Source organism: Danio rerio, chromosome 9 (assembly GCF_049306965.1).
Source record: "Danio rerio strain Tuebingen ecotype United States chromosome 9, GRCz12tu, whole genome shotgun sequence".
In the NCBI taxonomy this organism is placed as follows: domain Eukaryota; kingdom Metazoa; phylum Chordata; class Actinopteri; order Cypriniformes; family Danionidae; genus Danio; species Danio rerio.
In genome coordinates, this window is record NC_133184.1 from 44826808 (window position 1) to 44847257 (window position 20450).

The 20450-nt window shown below is 35.2% G+C and overlaps 1 protein-coding gene across 3 annotated transcripts in view; it reads right to left on the reverse strand.

The window, feature by feature from the left end:
• Window positions 1-20450, reverse strand: part of ccdc141 (coiled-coil domain containing 141) — a 68344-nt gene that overhangs the window by 18505 nt on the left and 29389 nt on the right. For 2 of the 3 annotated variants that reach the window (XM_001921349.8, XM_073913142.1), the window contains exons 12-17: window positions 20244-20423; window positions 17780-17959; window positions 17541-17666; window positions 17256-17444; window positions 14646-14807; window positions 14145-14294 (exon numbers count right to left, since the gene is read on the reverse strand). In XM_001921349.8, the coding sequence (XP_001921384.3) occupies window positions 14145-14294; window positions 14646-14807; window positions 17256-17444; window positions 17541-17666; window positions 17780-17959; window positions 20244-20423 (987 nt within the window). The remainder of the gene's footprint in view (window positions 1-14144; window positions 14295-14645; window positions 14808-17255; window positions 17445-17540; window positions 17667-17779; window positions 17960-20243; window positions 20424-20450) is intronic. The other variant, XM_068223673.1, reaches the window with a different exon arrangement.

The window sequence follows — 20450 nt, forward strand, 5'->3', positions numbered from 1 at the left end:
ATTTGTGTGTTATGCATCAGTTAAGGCAATGTTGGAAAACTGGATAATTGAGCTTTTGTCAGCTAATTTTATTTTCCGAATTTAAAATAATTTTTGAGCAGGATCCAAATCGGGGACGTAGCGCAAATCTGCTAGTGGAGTGATGATGCGTCGGTTTTCATTATTATTCATAGCTGAGTTTTCTTATCCTATAACAAAACCCTGCTTCTTAATTATTCATGAGAGCACATGCTTTCCCTTTGCGGACTCAGCGTATGGCTCACAGTATTTAGCTGTTCATGAAGAGTCGTATGTGCTGTTTGTTTTTTATGATCCACAGAGTTTGTTGCATGGTTTTCCCAGCAATGCTGTCAGGGGCGGGTACAGAAAAGCTGTTGGTGTGCAGCAAGCATTTTTGTCAGGAGAGCTGTGTGAGAATTGAGGAATGGCGGACTTGTCTTTTATCAGTTGACTTTGTTACCATTTAGACACATTGCCTATATCTGTGAAGCTGTGTTTGCCTATGTTTAAAATCCTCCGGATTACCAGCAGGGTTAATGGTTGAAATAGACAGGGCAAGAGACCTGCTGCACTGCTATCCATTGTGTCTGCATTCAGACCCGGGGATTCAGGAGGAGAGAAGTCCTCCTTATTTATAGTATTTATATAAACATGATTATCTTTCTAATGATATAACAAATTGTGGTTATGTGTATACAAAATTACGAATAACAAATGTTGCAGGGCATTAAATTACTTACTGTTTATTTCTTTGCATTTTAACTTTGTAAACTATAAAATCATGCATCTCCTCACGGTTTGTCTCATTTTTTTGAACCAACTGACAACAGTTGTTCACTCCCCTCGTTCTCCCGTGCTCTGCTGGCCATGCACACTCCTCCCTGTGGTCGCTGCGCTTAATGCCCATTATGATGCTTTTTTTTTTTAATTCTGAGATATACTTGAACCGTAAGAGGGGAGTTTAATGGCCCTTTATTGATGTTCAAAAATAACTACATTTATTTTAGAAAACATGAGTGCATTATAAAAGCAACCATCAGTTTTGGATGTTCTTTAAAAATACAAGTATTTTCCACAAAAAAAAAAAAAAAAGCAGCATTACTGTAGTCAACACTGATGATAATAATTAGAAATGTTTCTTGAGCAACAAATCAGTATAACAGTAAGAATTCTGAAGGATTATGTGCCACTAAAGCTCATTGTGAAATTCCACTATGAATCAGGAATAAATTACGTTATAAAATATATTCACATAGAAAAGTGTTTTTCAAAATGCAAATACATTCATTCATTCATTTTCCTTCAGCTTAGTACCTTTATTCATCAAGGGTCACCATAGCCAAAGCAACCACCAACTTAACTAGGATATGCTTTACGCAGCGGATGCCCTACAAGCCAGTACTGGGAAATGCTCATTCACTCTCATATTGACACACACTCAAACTCCGGCCAATTTAATTAATTCAATTCACCTATAGCGCATGTCTTTGGATTGTGGGGGAAACCTGAACACCTGGAGGAAACCCACACAAACACAGAGAAAACATGCAAACTCCACACAGAAATGCCAACTGGTCCAGCCGGGACTCGAACCAGTGACCTTTTTGTGACAGCGCTAACCACTGAGCCACCGTTCCACCAAAATGCAAATAACATTGGAAAATCAAACTGCATGTCTGATAAAAATAAGTGCGGCCTTGATGAGCTTAAGAGATTTAATTAAAATTATTAAAACATGATATAAAGATAAGCAAATGACAATTCCTTTGTGAAGAATAACTTTAAACATATTATAAAAACAAAAAATTTAAACAAGCCAGTTGTGAAATATGTTGCCAAATTTAATAAGCTTAATCAAATATAAGAGTTACAGTAAGTGTGCATGGATGTGGGCAGGGTCTCTATCAGAGGGCAAAGTGAGGTTCGGCTGAGTCCAGGGGGATTATTTTGGAGGGATTAATTGTCAGGCTTGTGGATGATTTATAATGCTGATCCATTTCTGTCCAGCCTGATGAGCTTTTGCAATGGTGTCGTGTCTCTAAATGACAGGCTCAAGTGTCGCCCCAAGGACAGCTGCAAACCCAGCATCTACAGTCAGTTAAAGAGACTCATAACCGTCTTACTGGACTTTTCCAACAGAGGGCTGTAGAAGACGTTTCTAAAAACACCATAGATGAAAAGTTCAGATACACAAACACTAGTGACTTTCACAAGGTTTAAAGAAACAACTCTTTTTTTGTTGTTTTTTATTGGGAAATTAAATTTTACACAGTTAAGTTTTCCACTTTTATATACATTCGAGAAGATCTCTGGGTCTGTCAGGAGAACTTTTAGTTTAATATAAATCACTGAATTAGATTAGACAATTAGCATCTTGCTTAAAAAAAAAAAAAAACAACAGTTTTGATAATTTCCTATTTAAGGCTTGACTCTTCAGTAGATACATCATGTACTATGATTAAGAGAAAATAAAAAGTTGCTATTTTTTTGGCCAATTCACTTTCCCTCTAGCGTAATAATCAAGGAACTTTGCTACCATACCATGACTGCAGCAGGCGCAATGATATTACGCAGCTCTCTTATCTAGTTATGCAACATCATTAAAATTAGCAAAACTCTTTTTAGCAATTTAAGCGACATGCTGCTCCTTCCAACTTGCTCTTTTCTGAGTTAACCGCATCTTCAACAATGCTAATGCGCTCTTCCATCTTATCCATGGGCCCAAAAAAATCTCACATATTTTTTAACATCATGAATGACACTAAGCACTCCACCAATCTTAGTGATAGTCACTCATCATCAGATCCAGTTTTTGAATCACATCTAACTCTTGGCAAGCTATGTCACAGGTGGTCTTTCCCTAACCTTCTATAGGACATCTATCATCTATAAATGACACTAATGCTGCGTCTCAATTCACATACTATCCGTCCTAATTAGTAATTGAAATTAGAACTAGTATGTTGCAAATTCTAGTATGTTGAAAAGAGGTTCCAGGATTGTTTACTATTTCTGGTAAAAGTTTGAAGTGTAGAATCGTCAATACTCTAACTGCTGATATTGCCCACAATACATTGCACGTTGGACGTGAATTCGATTAGAACTACAAATGCGGGTAAAAAGTGTAAATAAACCACAAACACGATGGACGCGCGAGATAAACCATCAAGTAGAGAGGCTTTGGTAAAGATGTTTGTATGACTGTTTATTAATATCTACCCAACTGTAAAATATTTAAATTGCATTTTCCGTGTTACATTTCATCTGCAACAACAACACTGAACTTATAAAAGATGTGTTTGGACATTAACATCTGAATGCAGAATTATCCGGCAAAGACCTGAGGAGATTTCTCTGCATGAAAAAATCCTAAATGGCAGATTAACCTGCTGCTGCTTCTCCAATAAGGTATAAAATAAATGTGAAAGAAATGTGGATGATGTGTGAATGATTGACAGGGCTCATGACTAAGCAACATGACAATCTATTAATTAAGAAGTAGTGTGTCCCAAAGCTTGCATACTCTTTTGTCACACACTCAAAAGTATATATTTTTCCTTTACAAAAAAGTACATACTTTTAGGGTGTAATTTAAGTATATGAATTATTACGCAGTATTAGAAAATTCCATTTTTAAAAACACTTATTATATTTAACCAATACAATTAAATCTTAGTAATGTCACATGACATCTCCTTTAGCTAATAAAACTAAAAGATAGTTGCCATTGCTTTACATAATTGGAAAACAGGAACTAAACGAGAGATGAGCACACATTAGTTGACATGCTCTGAAGGCAAGATGGTGAGTTCATTTTTAATAGACAGCTACACAGGAAATATGCATCCTTAAAGGACTTTGTCATTTTTACATAACACAGATTTTTGTCTTTTTTAGTTATTGTTTTTCTAAAATGTGGATAGAAAATTACACAAATCTTTAGAAAACATCCTAAAACGTACAATATATATTTTTAGTTAAGATTAAGATACCTGTCTATGTTGTTTAGTACTATGACCTGTGTACGGTTTCAGAAGAGCAGCATCATCCTCCACACCATGTTCCATAACTTGAGAAAATTACAAATTTGACTTTCCTTTTTTTATTGATGGCATCTTGATTGTTAAATTACCACACAGAGTTGATAAAACAAGCTGAAAACTTGTCAGTGAATAAAAAGGCTGATATTCAGAATTATAAATGAAAGACATCAGCAAAGTGTGTGCCTAGCACTGAGTCATAACCACTCCCCACCCTTGAGTGACATGCTACTGGTCTATTCCAGATTCAGTGCTAAGCTTAGCTAAAAGTGTCCCTACCTGAGGCTGAATAAATACAAAAAAGATGAAACTCAACTGTTGAACTATCCCAGTTGTAAATAATCAGCCAAATTCCCCATCAAAAAAAAGGAATGTTAATTTAATGGTGACTGTTAATGTCTAAACAACTTGCTCAAATTGTGCAAAGCTAACATTTAGGGCGACAGCTGTTTCTTAGGGCTTTGCAACCTATAAAAACAGCAATGAAGTGTTGCTTCAGACCAAAATGTCCAATCTGCCTAAACTGAGAGCATGTAGATTCACTGCTAAAGACGATAGCAGGATTTTTGACTTATACAGTAGTTCCAAATCAACTAATCTAAAAGTATGAATAAGTCAAAGTGGCAGCAATAAAAAATAGTATCCATTTAGTAGCATGTGAAAGCTTCTGTAAGCAGTATGGACGTGAATCACGGTGAGAGAAACAGAACCACTTTTCTTTGCAGATGAGCAGCAGCAACTGTTTAAGCTAAAATGTCAGCTTGTTTACTCATGCATATTTATGACTAGGTGGCTGTTCAACTGGTATGACTGACAACATAAGGTGACTCACATAGACATTAAATGAGAAATTGTTAAATCATTTAGATAACAATAATTCATGTTTAAGGACACAACATTAATGTAATGTAATGTGTATTTATATAGCACATTTATTGTGTATGGCCATACACCCAAAATGTTTCACAATCATAAGGGGGGTCTCTCCACACCACCACCACCAGTGGGCAGCATCCACTTGTATGATGTGACGGCAGCCACAAGACAACGGCGCCAGTGCGCTCACTAAACACCAGCTATTGGTGGAGTAAAGAGACACTGATAGAGCCAATTCGGTGGATGGGGATGATTAGAAGGCCATGATGGGTTAAGGGCCGATTGAGGGACTTTGGCCAGGACACCGGGGTTACACCCCTACTCTTTACGAGAAGTGCCATAGAATTTTTTTAATGACCACATAGAGTCAGGACCATGGTTTAACATACCATCCGAAAGACGGCGCCAACTGATAGTGTAGTGTCCCCTTCACTTTTACCGGGGCATTAGGACTCACATAGACCACAGGTCGAGTGCCCCCTGCTGGCATGTCTAACACCACTTCCAGTGTAATTTTATTTACAAAGGACCCATTAGGTACCAAAAATAAATAAAAATGTCAATTTAAATAAATTAAATAAAACATTTAAAACTTGTATTTCGTTCTATCAACATTTGTATTAATGTATATTATTTGACAATAAGAAATTAATCTTTCCTGAGTAACAACTTTGAATATTTGAATTATTCTGAAAGATCATGTGATGTGTGCTGCCATCAAAAAATAAACAAACAAACAACAACAGGTTTTAGATGCATTGAAAATTCATAAATTTTCTTTTCAGCTTAGTCCGTTTATTAATCAGGGGTCGACACAGCGGAATCAACCGCCAAATTATTCAGCATATGTTTTATGCAGCGGAAGCCCTTTCAGCTGCAACCCAACACTGGGAAACACCCATACACTCTTGCATTCACACACATACATTACAGCCAATTTAGTTTATTCAATTTATCTATAGCGCATGTCTTTGGGATTGTGGGGGAAACAGGAGCACCTGGAGAAAACCAACACAGAGAGAACATGCAAACTCCACACAGAAATGCCAACTGACCCAGCCAGGGCTCGAATCAGTGACCTTCTTGCTGTGAGGCAATCCAGCTACACACTCCGCCACCATGACGCCACAACATTGAATATAATTAGAATAATTAAACAAATTTTGGAATATTTCTTTATATATATATATATATATATATATATATATATATATATATATATATATATATATATATATATATATATATATATAATTAATTTTTTATTTTTTTTACTTTTTTATTATTAAATAAAAGGCAGCCTAGGTAAACATAAGAGATATTCTTAAAGAGAAAAATCACCAAAATCATCCATTGATTTTAAGTCTCTGCACTATTTTAAATGCCACTGTAGTGGAGAGGGGTTGATTAGCATCATCAGAAAAGGAAGCCTTTTAACTTGAAGGCTCATTAAATGCTCGATAAAGTGAAGACACAAATTCTCATATGCTGGAAAACTGAAACGTGGGCTGAATCAATGGTGCCAGACAGTGGACTGCATGTGCAGCTACTTTTAGTTTCTAGTTTCCTTGCTCTATTTTAAAGTGTTGCAGCAGTCATGCATTGAAATAGCATTACATCATGTGACACCCAGAACTTGAATAAAAAGTTTTAAAAGCTCTAATTCCTACTACTGCTGTTTCTAGATTACTGATTTATCTAGACCTCTGATCTTCAAGAGATGCAGTTCACCATATGTTGTGTGCATATGTGAAATCTGAGAACATCAAATATAATTTGATAAACAAGGATTTATTTTAGTAAAATACTGTTATTCACAGCTTCACAGTAACAATGACTTCCACACAATCAATTTGTGTTGGGACAACATAATGAAATTAAGTTAATTTATTCGTTTTTGCAAATTTATATGGATTGAACATGAAACAATTAAGGTGTCAGTTTCAGCTCAATTTAAATAAGTAAAAAAAGAAAAAAAACTCAAGCTGTTTTACTTAATTTCATGGCATGTTCTGTCTTTAGTTTAAGTGATTTAAGCTCAAAGTGCCCATAAAAGTTTGCTTGGCCAGTTGAGAATCCCTGGTTTTAACTGTGCTTACTCATAAACGTGGGAAAATTGAGCTAACTGTCCTCTAGAGGGAGACAGAGATTATTATTATCACAATAGTAATAAAGAATTCTTTAAAGTTATAAATAACACGTTTCTGAATATATAAGATGGAAAAAATCACCTATACAATGCCATATATTCCGTTAAATAAAATTACAAAATAACATGCATATAGGTTACAATGTCAATTAATTTTAACCAGTAAAACTCAATTTTGTTACACTGTCATGGCATCATATCCTCATTACCCATGCAATAGTATAAAATATAATAGTTATAATTTCTTATTTCCATAGCAAACTAAAACATGAGGATGTTAAAAATTGTAGCAGATAACTGTGTTGCACATTATTTTATGAATTTATTTTGCAGTTAGTCACTATTCTATTAAGCTTAGGGACAGAACGAGAGGTAAAGGGATTAAAGCAAATCCTGTCAGATTTCAGTCAACTGTGGATGGAAAGATAACTATGATTCAGCGGTCCTTTATGGCTTTGTCAATGTACTTTAACAATATGTATTGTCCTGAATCATTCCCTTTCTTAACAGGGAAACTGCCTTTTAACAGTAAGTGATAAAGCTTTGATGAAAGATCTGTCATGAGCATTATTGTATATGCGTTTATTGGAGCCAATTTATCAGCTCAACTTCATGTATGAATTCAATGGAATTTAGCTCATGAAAATGAGTTGGATTCCCCATGCTTTCAGAATGCATACATATTTGTAAATGGGTGGTATATTTAATCAAATGCACAGATACAGGTAACATTATTAGCCCTCCTGTGAAACTATTTCTTTTTCAAATATTTCTAAAGTAATGTTTAACAGAGAAAGGGATTTTCCCATAGTATATATCTTCTCTGATGAAATCTTTTTTTTTTTTTTTTAGTGTGGCTGAAATAAAAGCACTTTTTAAAAATAAATAAAAAATATATATCTTTATGTTCAACATTATTACCCAGATCAATCAGAGTACTGTTCTGTAAAAGTGAAGATTTATTCAGCAAAAAACAACCTCATGGATGCATGATATCTCACTTACTACATGGCTACTTGCCACAATACATAACAATTAGACATAAAACATTGTTCTGACCCATAATATTTTAGTATTTCTTTAATAAAAATGCAAAGCTGACAGAAACTATACACTAACTAGCACGTTAGCCATTTTTTTTTCAAATGGCTACAGAACAAACAGCTGTTGTTCAGTGACTTGCCTAGTTAACCTAACTCACCTACTTAACCCAATTAAGCCTAAAGATTTAAGCACTTTAAAATGAATACTAGTATCTTGCAAAATAATTAGAAATATATAATGCAATGGCATCATGGCAAAGACAAAAGCAATTATTATTATTACTGTTATGATTAAACATCTCCTTTCCATTAAAGGTGCAGTATGTAAGTTTGACACACAGTGGTGGAAATAGGTATTGCATTCCTTGATCAAAACAAATGCAAGCACAGGCTACCAGATTGAGGATCAAGAAGCAAGTCTGACAATCGAGCCTAAAGGCTGATTTAAACAGTGTTCTCAATAAATGTAATGGCATGCGAGAGGTTTTTGTTCTAACCAACACCTCGAATTGATATATTAGAAACGGCTTCTATTTTTTGTAGCTGAGCATCAGAAAACAGACAATGATCACCTCAGGTAAACCGCATGTGCTTGATTCAGTGCTAACACTGAGTTTGAATGCCATTTTACATGACATTTATTGCAAACCAACACATATCAGTGACTCAGCATCTTCATTTAATAATGTTCAAGAGGTTTAATATTTATTAATTAGATTATAAACTTACCGTTTCTTTGGAGTGCAGTACGTGCACTATTCTGTGTTTCTGAATGGCTGTGTATAAATTTCTGTCGTGTTTCGTCTGGTGCAAAGAGCAAAATGGCTTTTCACTGCAAATCTCGCCATGTAGCGTGTTGTTAGGACACAGGGTTACAATGTAACCTGCTCACCTAATATTTACATTATTTGCTAAATAATAACCTCACGTGGAACTCTGAATCTGCTTCTCATTTCCGACTCTGCTATTGTCCACCAGATGTCGCATTTCGATCATGGGCTCATGCTTTAAGAGCCTTTTTGAATGAAAGAATGAATGAATGAATGAATGAATGAATGAATGAATGAAATAGCTTTTTTTCCATCAAGGCAACCCGGGGTGCTGAAATATAATAGTCTAAACTGGCATTGGGCGGGTTAAAAGAACCAAAACAAAGTCAGCTTTCTTCTACTTCAGCATTGCTTTTCAGATCAACAAGTATGTTCATTTGGAATGTTTCCTAAATAGGAGCAAACATATGATGGTAATTGTATGTTTTAAAGGAGTCAAAAACGTAAAGACAGCACCTTTAAACAGTACTTGTGAAATATTTGACAAACAGTAGGGCTAATAATTTTGCCTACAACTAACTTGCTTAAGATCAAAGTTCGTAAAGTGCCATCACTACTAAGGGAAGTTAGCATTAATGAACTTTTCTGTTTTGAATAAACAACCTCAATTGTCAACCTTTACATACTGTAACTTTAAGAATGCATAAAATGTTTTTCAATTGTTTTTAGTGCCTCTAAACGCCAGCCACTAAATCTAAACTATTATTAACAATTGCAATCCATCTGACAATAAAAAGAAACCAAACTAAGACAAATGAAATGAATATGTTCCCTTTATACACAGAAACTAATTTGTCTCCTAATCAAAAATCAGACACCATGAAACCAATGTGTGGAACTCTGAATCTGCGTCTCATTTCAGACTCTGCTATTGTCCACCAGATGTCGATTTCGATCATGGGCTCATGCTTTGAGAGCCTTTCTGAATGAATTAATGAAAAAAATAGCTGTTTTCCATCAAGGCAACCCGGGGTGCTGAAATATAATAGTCTAAACTGGCATTGGGCGGGTTAAAAGAACCAAAACAAAGTCAGCTTTCTTCTACTTCAGCATTGCTTTTCAGATCAACAAGTATGTTCATTTGGAATGTTTCCTAAATAGGTGCAAACATATGATGGTAATTTTATGTTTTAAAGGAGTCAAAAACGTAACGACAGCACCTTTAAACAGCCTTGTGAAATATTTGACAAACAGTAGGGCTAATAATTTTGCCTACAACTAACTTGCTTAAGATCAAAGTTCGTAAAGTGCCATCACTACTAAGGGAAGTTGGCATTAATGAACTTTTCTGTTTTGAATAAACAACCTCAATTGTCAACCTTTACATACTGTAACTTTAAGAATGCATAATAAAACGTTTTTCAATTATTTCTAGTGCCTCTAAACACCAAACACTAAAGTTAAACTATTATTAACAATTGCAATCCATCAGACAATAAAAAGAAACCAAACGAAGAGAAATTAAATGAATATGTTCCCTTCATACACAAAAAATTATTTGTCTTCTAATCAAAAATCAGACACCATGAAACCAATGTGTAAAGAACCCTATCCGATGTTCTGTGCCCCAGGAGGTTTGCAGCGTAATCCTGGGGATTGATTGTTGGATTTTGTGGTTTGGGTGCAGTAAGTATGTGATAAGGGTGGAATCCTTCCTGCTATCTGAAGTGATGAGAGACAAATGGCAGGATCCCTCAGTCAACACAGCGAGAGACAATCCCTGCAGTTCACAGACTAAATTTAACAAGGGCAGACAAGCTATAAATAATTCAGGGTGAGAGACAATGAGAGTCAGCCACAAAAGCCCTGCACGATTGTGTTGTTGAGCCTTGGATCTGTGGGCCGGGAAAAAGTTAACAAGATCTTTAAAGTAAAATGACAGACAATAAGGGCAGACCAAAATCCTTCTTCATACAGTTAAAAGGGTCACAGCCATGAGAAATAAAGTGATCTTTTGAGATAAGATATTTCGTCGCTGACTTTCAGAACTCAAAACTTTCTCACCAGGGAAAAGAAGCATCTGTTGAAGCTAAGTTGAAAAGGGGTCACATATGCTTTTTTTACAAGATGTAATGTAACTCCCAGGTGTCCCGATGTGTCTTAAAATTTTTGACTGAAAATATCTGATCTTTTTTTAAACCATGCTGTACCTTGTCATGCAGATGCAAAAACACATCGTTCCTGCTGCTCCCACACTTGCTGCGTATCAGAGAATTACTCCCTTTGGAGTGACTTTGTAACTTTACATTGAATCTTTTCATGCTCAAACACTCAAACTTTACGCATTACAGAAAGTTGAAAGCACGAACAGCATTATATAATCTCTTTAAAATTGTATGTTTTATACACATGCTGCTATACAGTGTCTTTCAGACGAATACTTCTGAAAGGATGAACAGAGTATGACTATTCATTTATTTCACACTTTAAAACACCATCACCTTATACAATTCCACGCCTTTTACAAGATGTAAAATAAACATTTGGTGTCTCCAGAATGTGTCTGTAAAATTTCAGCTCAAAATACCCATCAGATTATTATTATAGCCTCCAGAATCTGCCCCTTTTGGTGTCTGAATACACTGCTGATTTTGTAGCCTGTGGCTTTAAATACAAATGAACTGCTTCTCCCTGCCCACCGTTCTAAAGTGCATGTCTGCTTCTCATCGTGCCTTACGTCAGATAAACAGCACAGTGACAGACAAAGACTCAGATGAAGCTAAAATACAGCTCATTAGTCAAAAATACCGAGTAATCTTATTTGATGTATTGGTGGTGGAGTTGATTCAAGGTTTTCTGAATTAATGAGTCTCACACAAATACCGTTTGCAGTACAGACACATACACATGTGCGCGTTCACTGACACCATGCAGCCGTGGTGATAATATCAGTTAAGAATTACATAGTGATATTACTGTATTGCAAACATGCTCTGTTTTAAAAACGTTTTAAACTTATAAAACTTATAAAAATCACAAAGAGTTGTAACATATTTAAATCCCAGTTTATTTGCCAAAAAATGTTCTGTGGACATGTGTATACATGATGTTATATAAACATCGTGCCTGTCAATCAATTCGGTGAGCGGGGAAAACCGCACTCCTGCGTCACGTTGCGGTGAGCCTCAAAATCATTGGGATTTGGGTCCTATTTTAACGTCAGGAAATTTTAAAAAGAGACTTATTGTCCTTATATCACTCCAATATGACTGTGGACACACTATACCTACACACAGTTCTGTTCAAACAGCTAACACATTTGATTTTCATCATAGATGCCCTTTAATAAATTATTTGAGAATTCTTATATTTTGAGAAAATATATATTTTGTTCAGGATGTAAACATTCACTGAATTATACTGCTGTAAAAATGCATCAGATAAATATTTAATATATATATATATATATATATATATATATATATATATATATATATATATGTTTTTTTTTTTTTCATAAATCTTAGTGCTGATCAAAACTATACTAAATTTCTTAGAAAATTACAGGATTTTAATTTTAATTGCTAAATTCATAAATTATGTCACTGATTTGGTGAAACACACACAAAATGACGTATTTTTAATAAGTAATTATGGATTAGATTTTTTAAACATTTTATCACAGTCTTGAACATGTAAAACAACATTGCCTTTGATACGTGGTTTTTAATTAATTTCCTTTTTTTCTTCCTAATTTTTTGTTGGTGGCTGTTTTTGCTCCAATAACTTCCATTATAACCACATTTTTTGATTACAAAACCATGACTCCATATAGTCATGCATTTTTGATTGTTAGGGGTTTTCCTTGTTGGGAATTTACCATGTTGCATCGTTAACCCTTTAAATAGGTCTGTGCAAAAAAAAGCTTGAATTTTAAATGGAGAATAACTGCTAATTAAAGTGTGTGTATACTTTTAAGGACTTACCTCGATGTGTCTGAGAAATTCAAAATATGCATCTCAGCTCTCAGAACTACATGTAGTAAATAAAAACAAAGACTGTGTATGTATGCACCATCAAATGTGGTTATAATAAAAGTCAATGGGGAAAAAACAGCCACCAGTAAATTAGGAAGAAAAAAATGAAACTCTAACATACAGTTGAAGTCAGAATTATTAGCCCCTTTTTGATTCGATTTTATTTTATTTATTTTTTTTATATTTCCCAAATGATGTTTAACAGAGCAAGGAAATTTTCACAGTATGTCTGATAATACTTTTTCTTCTGGAGAAAGTTATATTTGTTTTATTTCGGCTAGATTAAAAGCAGTTATTAATTTTTTAAAAACAATTTTTGGGACAAACTTATTAGCCCCTTTAAGCTAATTTTTTTCAATAATCTACAGAATCGTTATACAATATAACATCGTTATACAATAACTTGCCTAATTACCCTAACCTGCCTAGTTCACCTTATTAACCTAGTTAAGCCTTTAAATGTCACTTTAAGCTGTATAGAAGGGTCTTGAAAAATATCAAGTAAAATATTATTTACTGTCATCATGTCACAGATAAAATAAATCCGTTATTAGAAATAAGTTTTTAAAGCTATTATTTTTAGAAATGTGCTGAAACAATCTTCCCTCCATTAAACAGAAATTGGTGAAAAAAAATAAACAGGGGCACTAATAATTCAGGGGGGCTAATAATTCTGACTTCAACTGTACATCAAAGCCAATGTTGTTACTAATCATTCACATGTTCAAGAGTTTGATAAAAGTGGAAAAAATCCAGTCCACAATTACTTCTATATTAAAAATCTGTCATTTTGTGTTTTTCACCAAATCAGTGACATCATTTGTGAACTTAGCAATTGAAGAGTACAATCCTGTAATTTTCTAAACAATTTAGTAGTTGTGATCAGGAGGTTGATTACCAAATTCAAGCAAATAAATAAATATACAAATAAATACAAATGCATGTCTGTATGTATGTATGTATGTATGTATGTATGTATGTATGTATGTATGTATGTATGTATGTATGTATGTATGTATGTATGTATGTATGTATGATGCATTTTTACAGCAGTTTAATTCAGTGGATGTATTCATCCCAAACATAACAAAATGGTAGTAAATTTGAACAGTGCACAAGGGTTAATTCATGTTTTTTTTTTTTCCTGAATTGTTGCTCAGATGAGATTAAGAGGGCAGCTTACTCATTTGGGAAGTTTATATAATGATCCAAACCCTGGCCATCCTTACCTCACTGATCTCTTCCTTATAAAGACAGAAGTGGACATTGCTCGTCAAACTCTCTTCACATTTGCTGGCCTTAACGATCCAATCAGTACTTCCTTTATCCAACTTGACCAGTTTCTCCTGCAACTGCTTTACTGTCAACACCAGCACACGCTTACAGCATAAGACAGGGATAAAGGGAGAATCAAGGTCATTTGTGGCACTTGTATAATATTATTTCTACCAAAGCAAAAACAATTGTTAAGCATGATGTACAGTAAATGGAGAAGCATGGTTATTTGTGGCACTTGTCTCATATTATTTCTACCAAAGCAATAATAACTGATATGTATGAGGTAAATGGACAAACATTTGAAGCATATTATATCAAAGTAACAAGAATTGATATGCATTTATGCATGAAAAACAGAAAATAATCATGATGGTGTCACATGTTTCTGTTATTATTTTTATGCTAAAATAGTCTGGTTCAGGTAAGGGCATGCAATATTGTAATCAACGAACCGACTGCTGCACATTGCTGGTGAGATCTGCACCCAGTGAGAGAGCGAGCTTGTAGAGATGGCGGATGTGTCTCTGCCTGTCTTGGTGCTGGGTCAACTGTGCCCTGGCCTGGCTACTGTCACTGAACACACTCACTGGTTCCGCATGCAACACTGTCTCCAGCTAAAATAGAAAACATATAAAACAATCAATTATGCTTTAATTATGGAATAATATACAGTTAAAATCAGAATTATTATACCTCCTAAATTATTAGCCCACCAAATTTGTCCCAAATTTCTGACAGAAAGGATTTTTTTCAACACATTTCTAAACATTATATTTTTAATCCCTATTTTCTAATAACTGATTCCATGATGACAGTACATAATATTTTATTAGATATTTTTCAAGACACTAGTATTCAGCTTAAAGTGCAATATAAAGGCATAACTAGGTTAATTAGGACCTTAAAAATAATAACTACTAGTTTTAAAAAACTGCTTTTATTCTAGCTAAAATAAAACACTGAAAGACTTTCTCCAGAAGAAAAAATATTGTAGGAAATACCACAATAAAAACCTCCTTGCTCTTTTAAACATCACTTGGGAAACATAAATAAAAATTTAAAGGAGGGCTAATCATTTTGATTTCAACTGTATACTCAGCCGGTTGTTCTCCCAGAATAAAACCCTAAAGCACAGGTGTCAAACTCCGTTCCAAAAGGGCCGCAGCTCTGCACAGTTTAGCTCCAACCCTAATTAAACACAACTGATCAAACTAATTGAGTCCTTCAGGCTTGTTTGAAACCTACAGGTAAGTGTGTTGGAGCAGGGTTGGAACTAAACTGTGCAGGGCTTCGGCCCTCCAGGAATTGAGTTTGACACCCCTGCCCTAAAGGCTCATCAGCAGCCCAATTGCAAAGTGACAAATAAGCAAATATTCACCGATGGTCAAGATGATTTTAAGTACCCAAATTAGCCTGTGTTATTTTTTTAACCGGGGACTATTAGGGTTTAGAGCAAGGTTTTGCGTAGAATTTTTACATGTTGTGGCAACTATGTAAAGAAAAAGAGAGATAAAGGTACATGGTGGTTGTTTTAATAGAATGAAGCCCTTCAGTTACTTACAACATCCCTCTTGTGTGATTACTGTATCCTTTACTCATTGTCATAACTTATAGTTCTGGGTTCCCAATCTAAGGTAACTGTCAAATTCCTGGATTTTCCTTGACTTTCCCTGATTGAAAGCTGAATTTCCATGACCTATAATAGTGGTTCCCAACAGGAGGGTCCTGGCCTACAAGGGGGCCTCAGCAAGCTCTGTGGGCGGGGTCGCGTCATATTTAAAAAAAATAATAATAATTAGCAGTGGACAATTAGGAGACTGATCATGCTACCTTAGTTAATTTTAGCCCCTGGCTGACCAAAAAAATTGAAAAATTTGTAATTCGTTCTCCACAAAATAGATAGCAAAATAGTAATGACCCAAGCATACTGGACCCAGGTGAGGAAGCCCCAAATATTTCGGGTCACAGGACTAGCAATGCGGCAAACACAAAATGCAGGAAATATCAAGATAGTTACCTGAACTATGGTTTTATTCCATTATTTCAAAGCAGAGTCCCTGACCAAGCCACAGTGTATTATTTGCGCTCAAATACTTGCTAACGAATGCATGAGGCCATCCAAATTAATAAGAGATTTGCAGATGTCTCGCCCCCAGTACTGCAAGGTGCACCCAATACAAAAGGCCTACTGATGTTTTGCTTTTATATTTTACATTAGGCTATTATTTGTGCATAAACAGATCTAGATATAGTAATAAACACACAGTTTGTTTGAAAACAACCTTTTTTGTCATACCTACAGTAAACTTATATGAGAGATAATATCATTAAACTTGGAGGGGGGCATTACAATATTTTCCGGGGAAAAAGGGAGTCTCAAGCAAAAAAAAGTTGGGAACCACTGACCAATAATAAACAGACAGCATATGTCCTGCAAACCAAGCAGAAAAAATCTAATTGAACCAAATCAAAACTGTACTGAAATTGCAAGGGCATCGCCTTTTTAATTAGCTTTTAACATTAATACAACATTGAACAAAGCATTAAAAACATGACTAAATACCTGTAGTTGAGGCCAATAATGTCAAGAAGGTGAAGCTTCTGTAAACTTCATATATGTTATAGAAATATTACATTTTGACTTATGGAAAGTAACATTAAAAACAAATAACAAACAAAAAAATATAAACAATAAAACAAATACAAAATCCAACATGAAATCTGTTAACAAAGTTTTATGTTATTCCAGGAATTCCTCGACCCGTGGGAACCCTTATAGTAGTCAGGATGCTTGTGACTGTGTTTAACAGGGTTTATTAAATAGATGGAAATGAGAAGTTTGGTGCCTTTGAATATGCTTTCAAATGTTTCATTTTCTTACATTTGTTATTTATTACTCTAAAACTGAGAATATCAATATTAAAGAATGCGATTTAAGAACCATCATTAAAAAAAGAGGTGTCTGACTTCTATGTTATTCTGATTTAGAAATCCATTACAGTCTGTTTTCAGCCTAAGCTTACACTGATTCTCTAAAGTGTTGGACAGAAATGAGCCTTTACCTCTTGATAAAGCTGATGAAATTTGCTGGCCATGCTGAGAACAGTTTCATACTCTCTAATTTTATCTCTGATACGCTGATGCAGCAGCAGAAGCTCTGAGACTTTCTCGTTCTTCTCTTTCGCAGGTACTCCTTTCAAGCTGAGCAGCTCAGATGTCTTAACCAGGAATTCCACCTCTGCATTGAGTTGCTATGTGGTATTTGAAATAGAAGTTAGCAGTGAATTAAAAAGTAATATTAAGAAAACAACCATGAATGAATAACTAAAATAAAATGCACATCTAACCAGGAATTCTGGCTTCACAGAGGTGAATTTTTCCTGAAGTTTAAACACAGACTGAGGATCACCTCCCAAATCAATTTTTGATGCCGGAGCAAAAATATCCTCCATGGCCTTTAAATCATGATGAACCTGCAGAGAATTAACAAAGTTTAACTGATTATGTTTGCATTAATTTTGAAAGCTAGCGAATAACTAACACATTTACATTATGTGATATGTTTCCAAGTGAAATCAATTGTTACCTTTTTAAGCTGTTCCTTGAATTTTTTCCACTGCTTCTTCACAGATTTTATCTGACTATAATTAAGTTGCCAGGATGTCCACAAGTCTGCTAGTTCACATTTCTTCTTGGTCAGTATCTCTATATGCTTTTCTACAACATGCCCTGCTGCTTTAACATTTAGATTCAGGTTGCCACTGATCTGCAATAAAATTAAAAATAAATAAATAATGATAATAACTTAAGAATAAAATAAAATTTAACTAAATAAATAAATAACAATAAAAATAATCAAAGTTGAACATTTTTTTGAATGCTGAACTATGTCAGTACAGGTGACCATAGATCAAGGTGGACAACCATGACATGTGGAGACCCACACAAGGTTCATTTCTGGCACCTCTCCTGTCCAACCTTTATATGCTCCCACTTAGCCAAATAATGAGTAAGAACAAACTCTCCTACCACAGCTATGCTAATGACACACAGATCTACTTGGCCTTTCTGCCTAATGACAAGAGCCCCATTGACACCCTCTGCCAGTGCATTAATGAAATTAACAGTTTGATGTGCCAAAACTTTCTTCAGTTAAACAAAGAGAAAACTCAAGTCATTGCATTTAGAAACAGAGATGAGGTTCTCAATGTGAATGCGTTCCTTGGCTCTAAGGATCAAACTACAACAAAAAAAGGTCTTGGATCTTGGTGTTATTCTAGAGTCAGATCTGAGTTGCAGTGGTCATGTCAAAGCAGTAAATAAATCAGAATACTATCGTCTCAAAAATATTGCAACAATGCTTTGTTTCCAGTGAGGACTTGGAGAAACTTGTTCATGCTTTTATCACCAGCAGAGTGGATTACTGTAATGGACTCCTCATTAGGCTTCCTAAAAAGACATCCAGAACGCTGCTGCCAAGATTCTGACCAGAACCAGAAAATCTGAGCACATCACACCTGTCCTCAGATATTTACACTTGCTCCCAGTTACATTCAGAATGAATTATAAAGTAATATTACTAGTCTACAAATCACTAAATGGCATAGGACCTCAATACATTACAGATATGCTCACTGAATGCAAACCTAACAGATCCCTCAGATCTTAAGGAACAAATAAACTTGATATTCTAAGAGTTCAGTCAAAGCAGGGTTAATACGCCTTCAGCAACCGTGCCCCCCACTGCTGACATCAGCGTCCAGAAAGGATCAGATATGCTCCAACAATAGGCACATTAAAATCAAGACTTGAAAAATATGCATAAGTTAACAGTTTTTTTTTTTTTGTATTTTGTCAATCATGTTTTCTTTATGTTTTGAATTGCATTATGACCTTGATCTTTCCTCTAAGAGTAAGAAAGTTACAAAAATTGACTGACATTTTAATAGTGAATAGTGAATTGAAGTGATATATTTACTAGTTAGCAGAAACACATTGGTGTGCATGAGGGCTGATTTTTTATTTTTTTTTAAACCTTTCACTAATTTTTCAAGTGCATTTGACTAATTATTTTGTAGGTTAGTGGTATAAATTACAGTACTCAAACTGGTAACAAACTGCAAGTACCTAATTTTATTTTATAAACTTAATTAATTTTCCTCTTGCTTAATCCCTTATTATCAGGTGTCCCCAGAGCAGAATGAACCGCCAACTATTCCGACATATGTTTTACACAGCGGATGCCTTTCAAACCTCAACCAAGTACTGGGAAACACTCATACACTCTCACATTCACACAAATACCCAAACACTATGGCCAATTTCGTTTACTCAATTCAACTATAGTGCCTGTTTTTGGACTGTGGGGGAAACCAGAGCACCTGGAGGAAACCCACGCCAACATGGGGAGAACATGCAAACTCCACACAGAAATGACAACTAGTCCAGCTGGGACTCAAACCAGCGACCTTTTTGCTATGACACAACAGTGCTAACACTGAGCCACCGTGCCACCCACAAACTTCATTTATTTTATTTTCGGCTTAATGCCTTTTTTAATCTGGGGTCGCCACAGCGGAATGAACCGCCGACTTATCTAGCATATGTTTTATGCAGCGGATGCCTTTCTAGCTGCAAACCATACTGGGAAACTGGAGCACCCGGAGGAAACTCAAGCGAACACGGGTAGAACATGCAAACTTCACTAGCCGAGGCTTGAACCAGCCACCTTCTTGCTGTGAGGCGACAGCACTACCAACTGTGCCACCGCGTCCCCCAAACCTAATTCTCTCTGTATAATTTGTTAAACAATATATTGTTTCAAAGTGTGAAAGTATTAACATAATCAACATAAAAAGTCAACAGAGCAAAGATCAAACAAAGATCAAGCTCCCATAATGAAATCCATAAGTGTAAATAAATTTAAAATCTGTAAATCATGAAATACGGATCCTGGTAATCAATATTGTTTACAATGCAGAAAGAGGAAATTAACATAAACCTTTCATTTGACAGTGAACCGTTTCTTCAAGCTCTGCAAATTTTCTTACCATGTTAGAGGTGTTAATAAAGTTGTTCCCCAGATCCTGCATGGTGAAAAAACTCTGCAGCAATGACTGCCACTCAGCATCCATCATTTCCTTCAGGGAAGCACCTGCCCCTTCATTTTCCTCCTCTTCCTCTGGTCTGTTCTTATAACATTCCTGAAGCGCACTAATCTGCTCCTCGACCTGCGCCAACACATCGAAAATCAACTG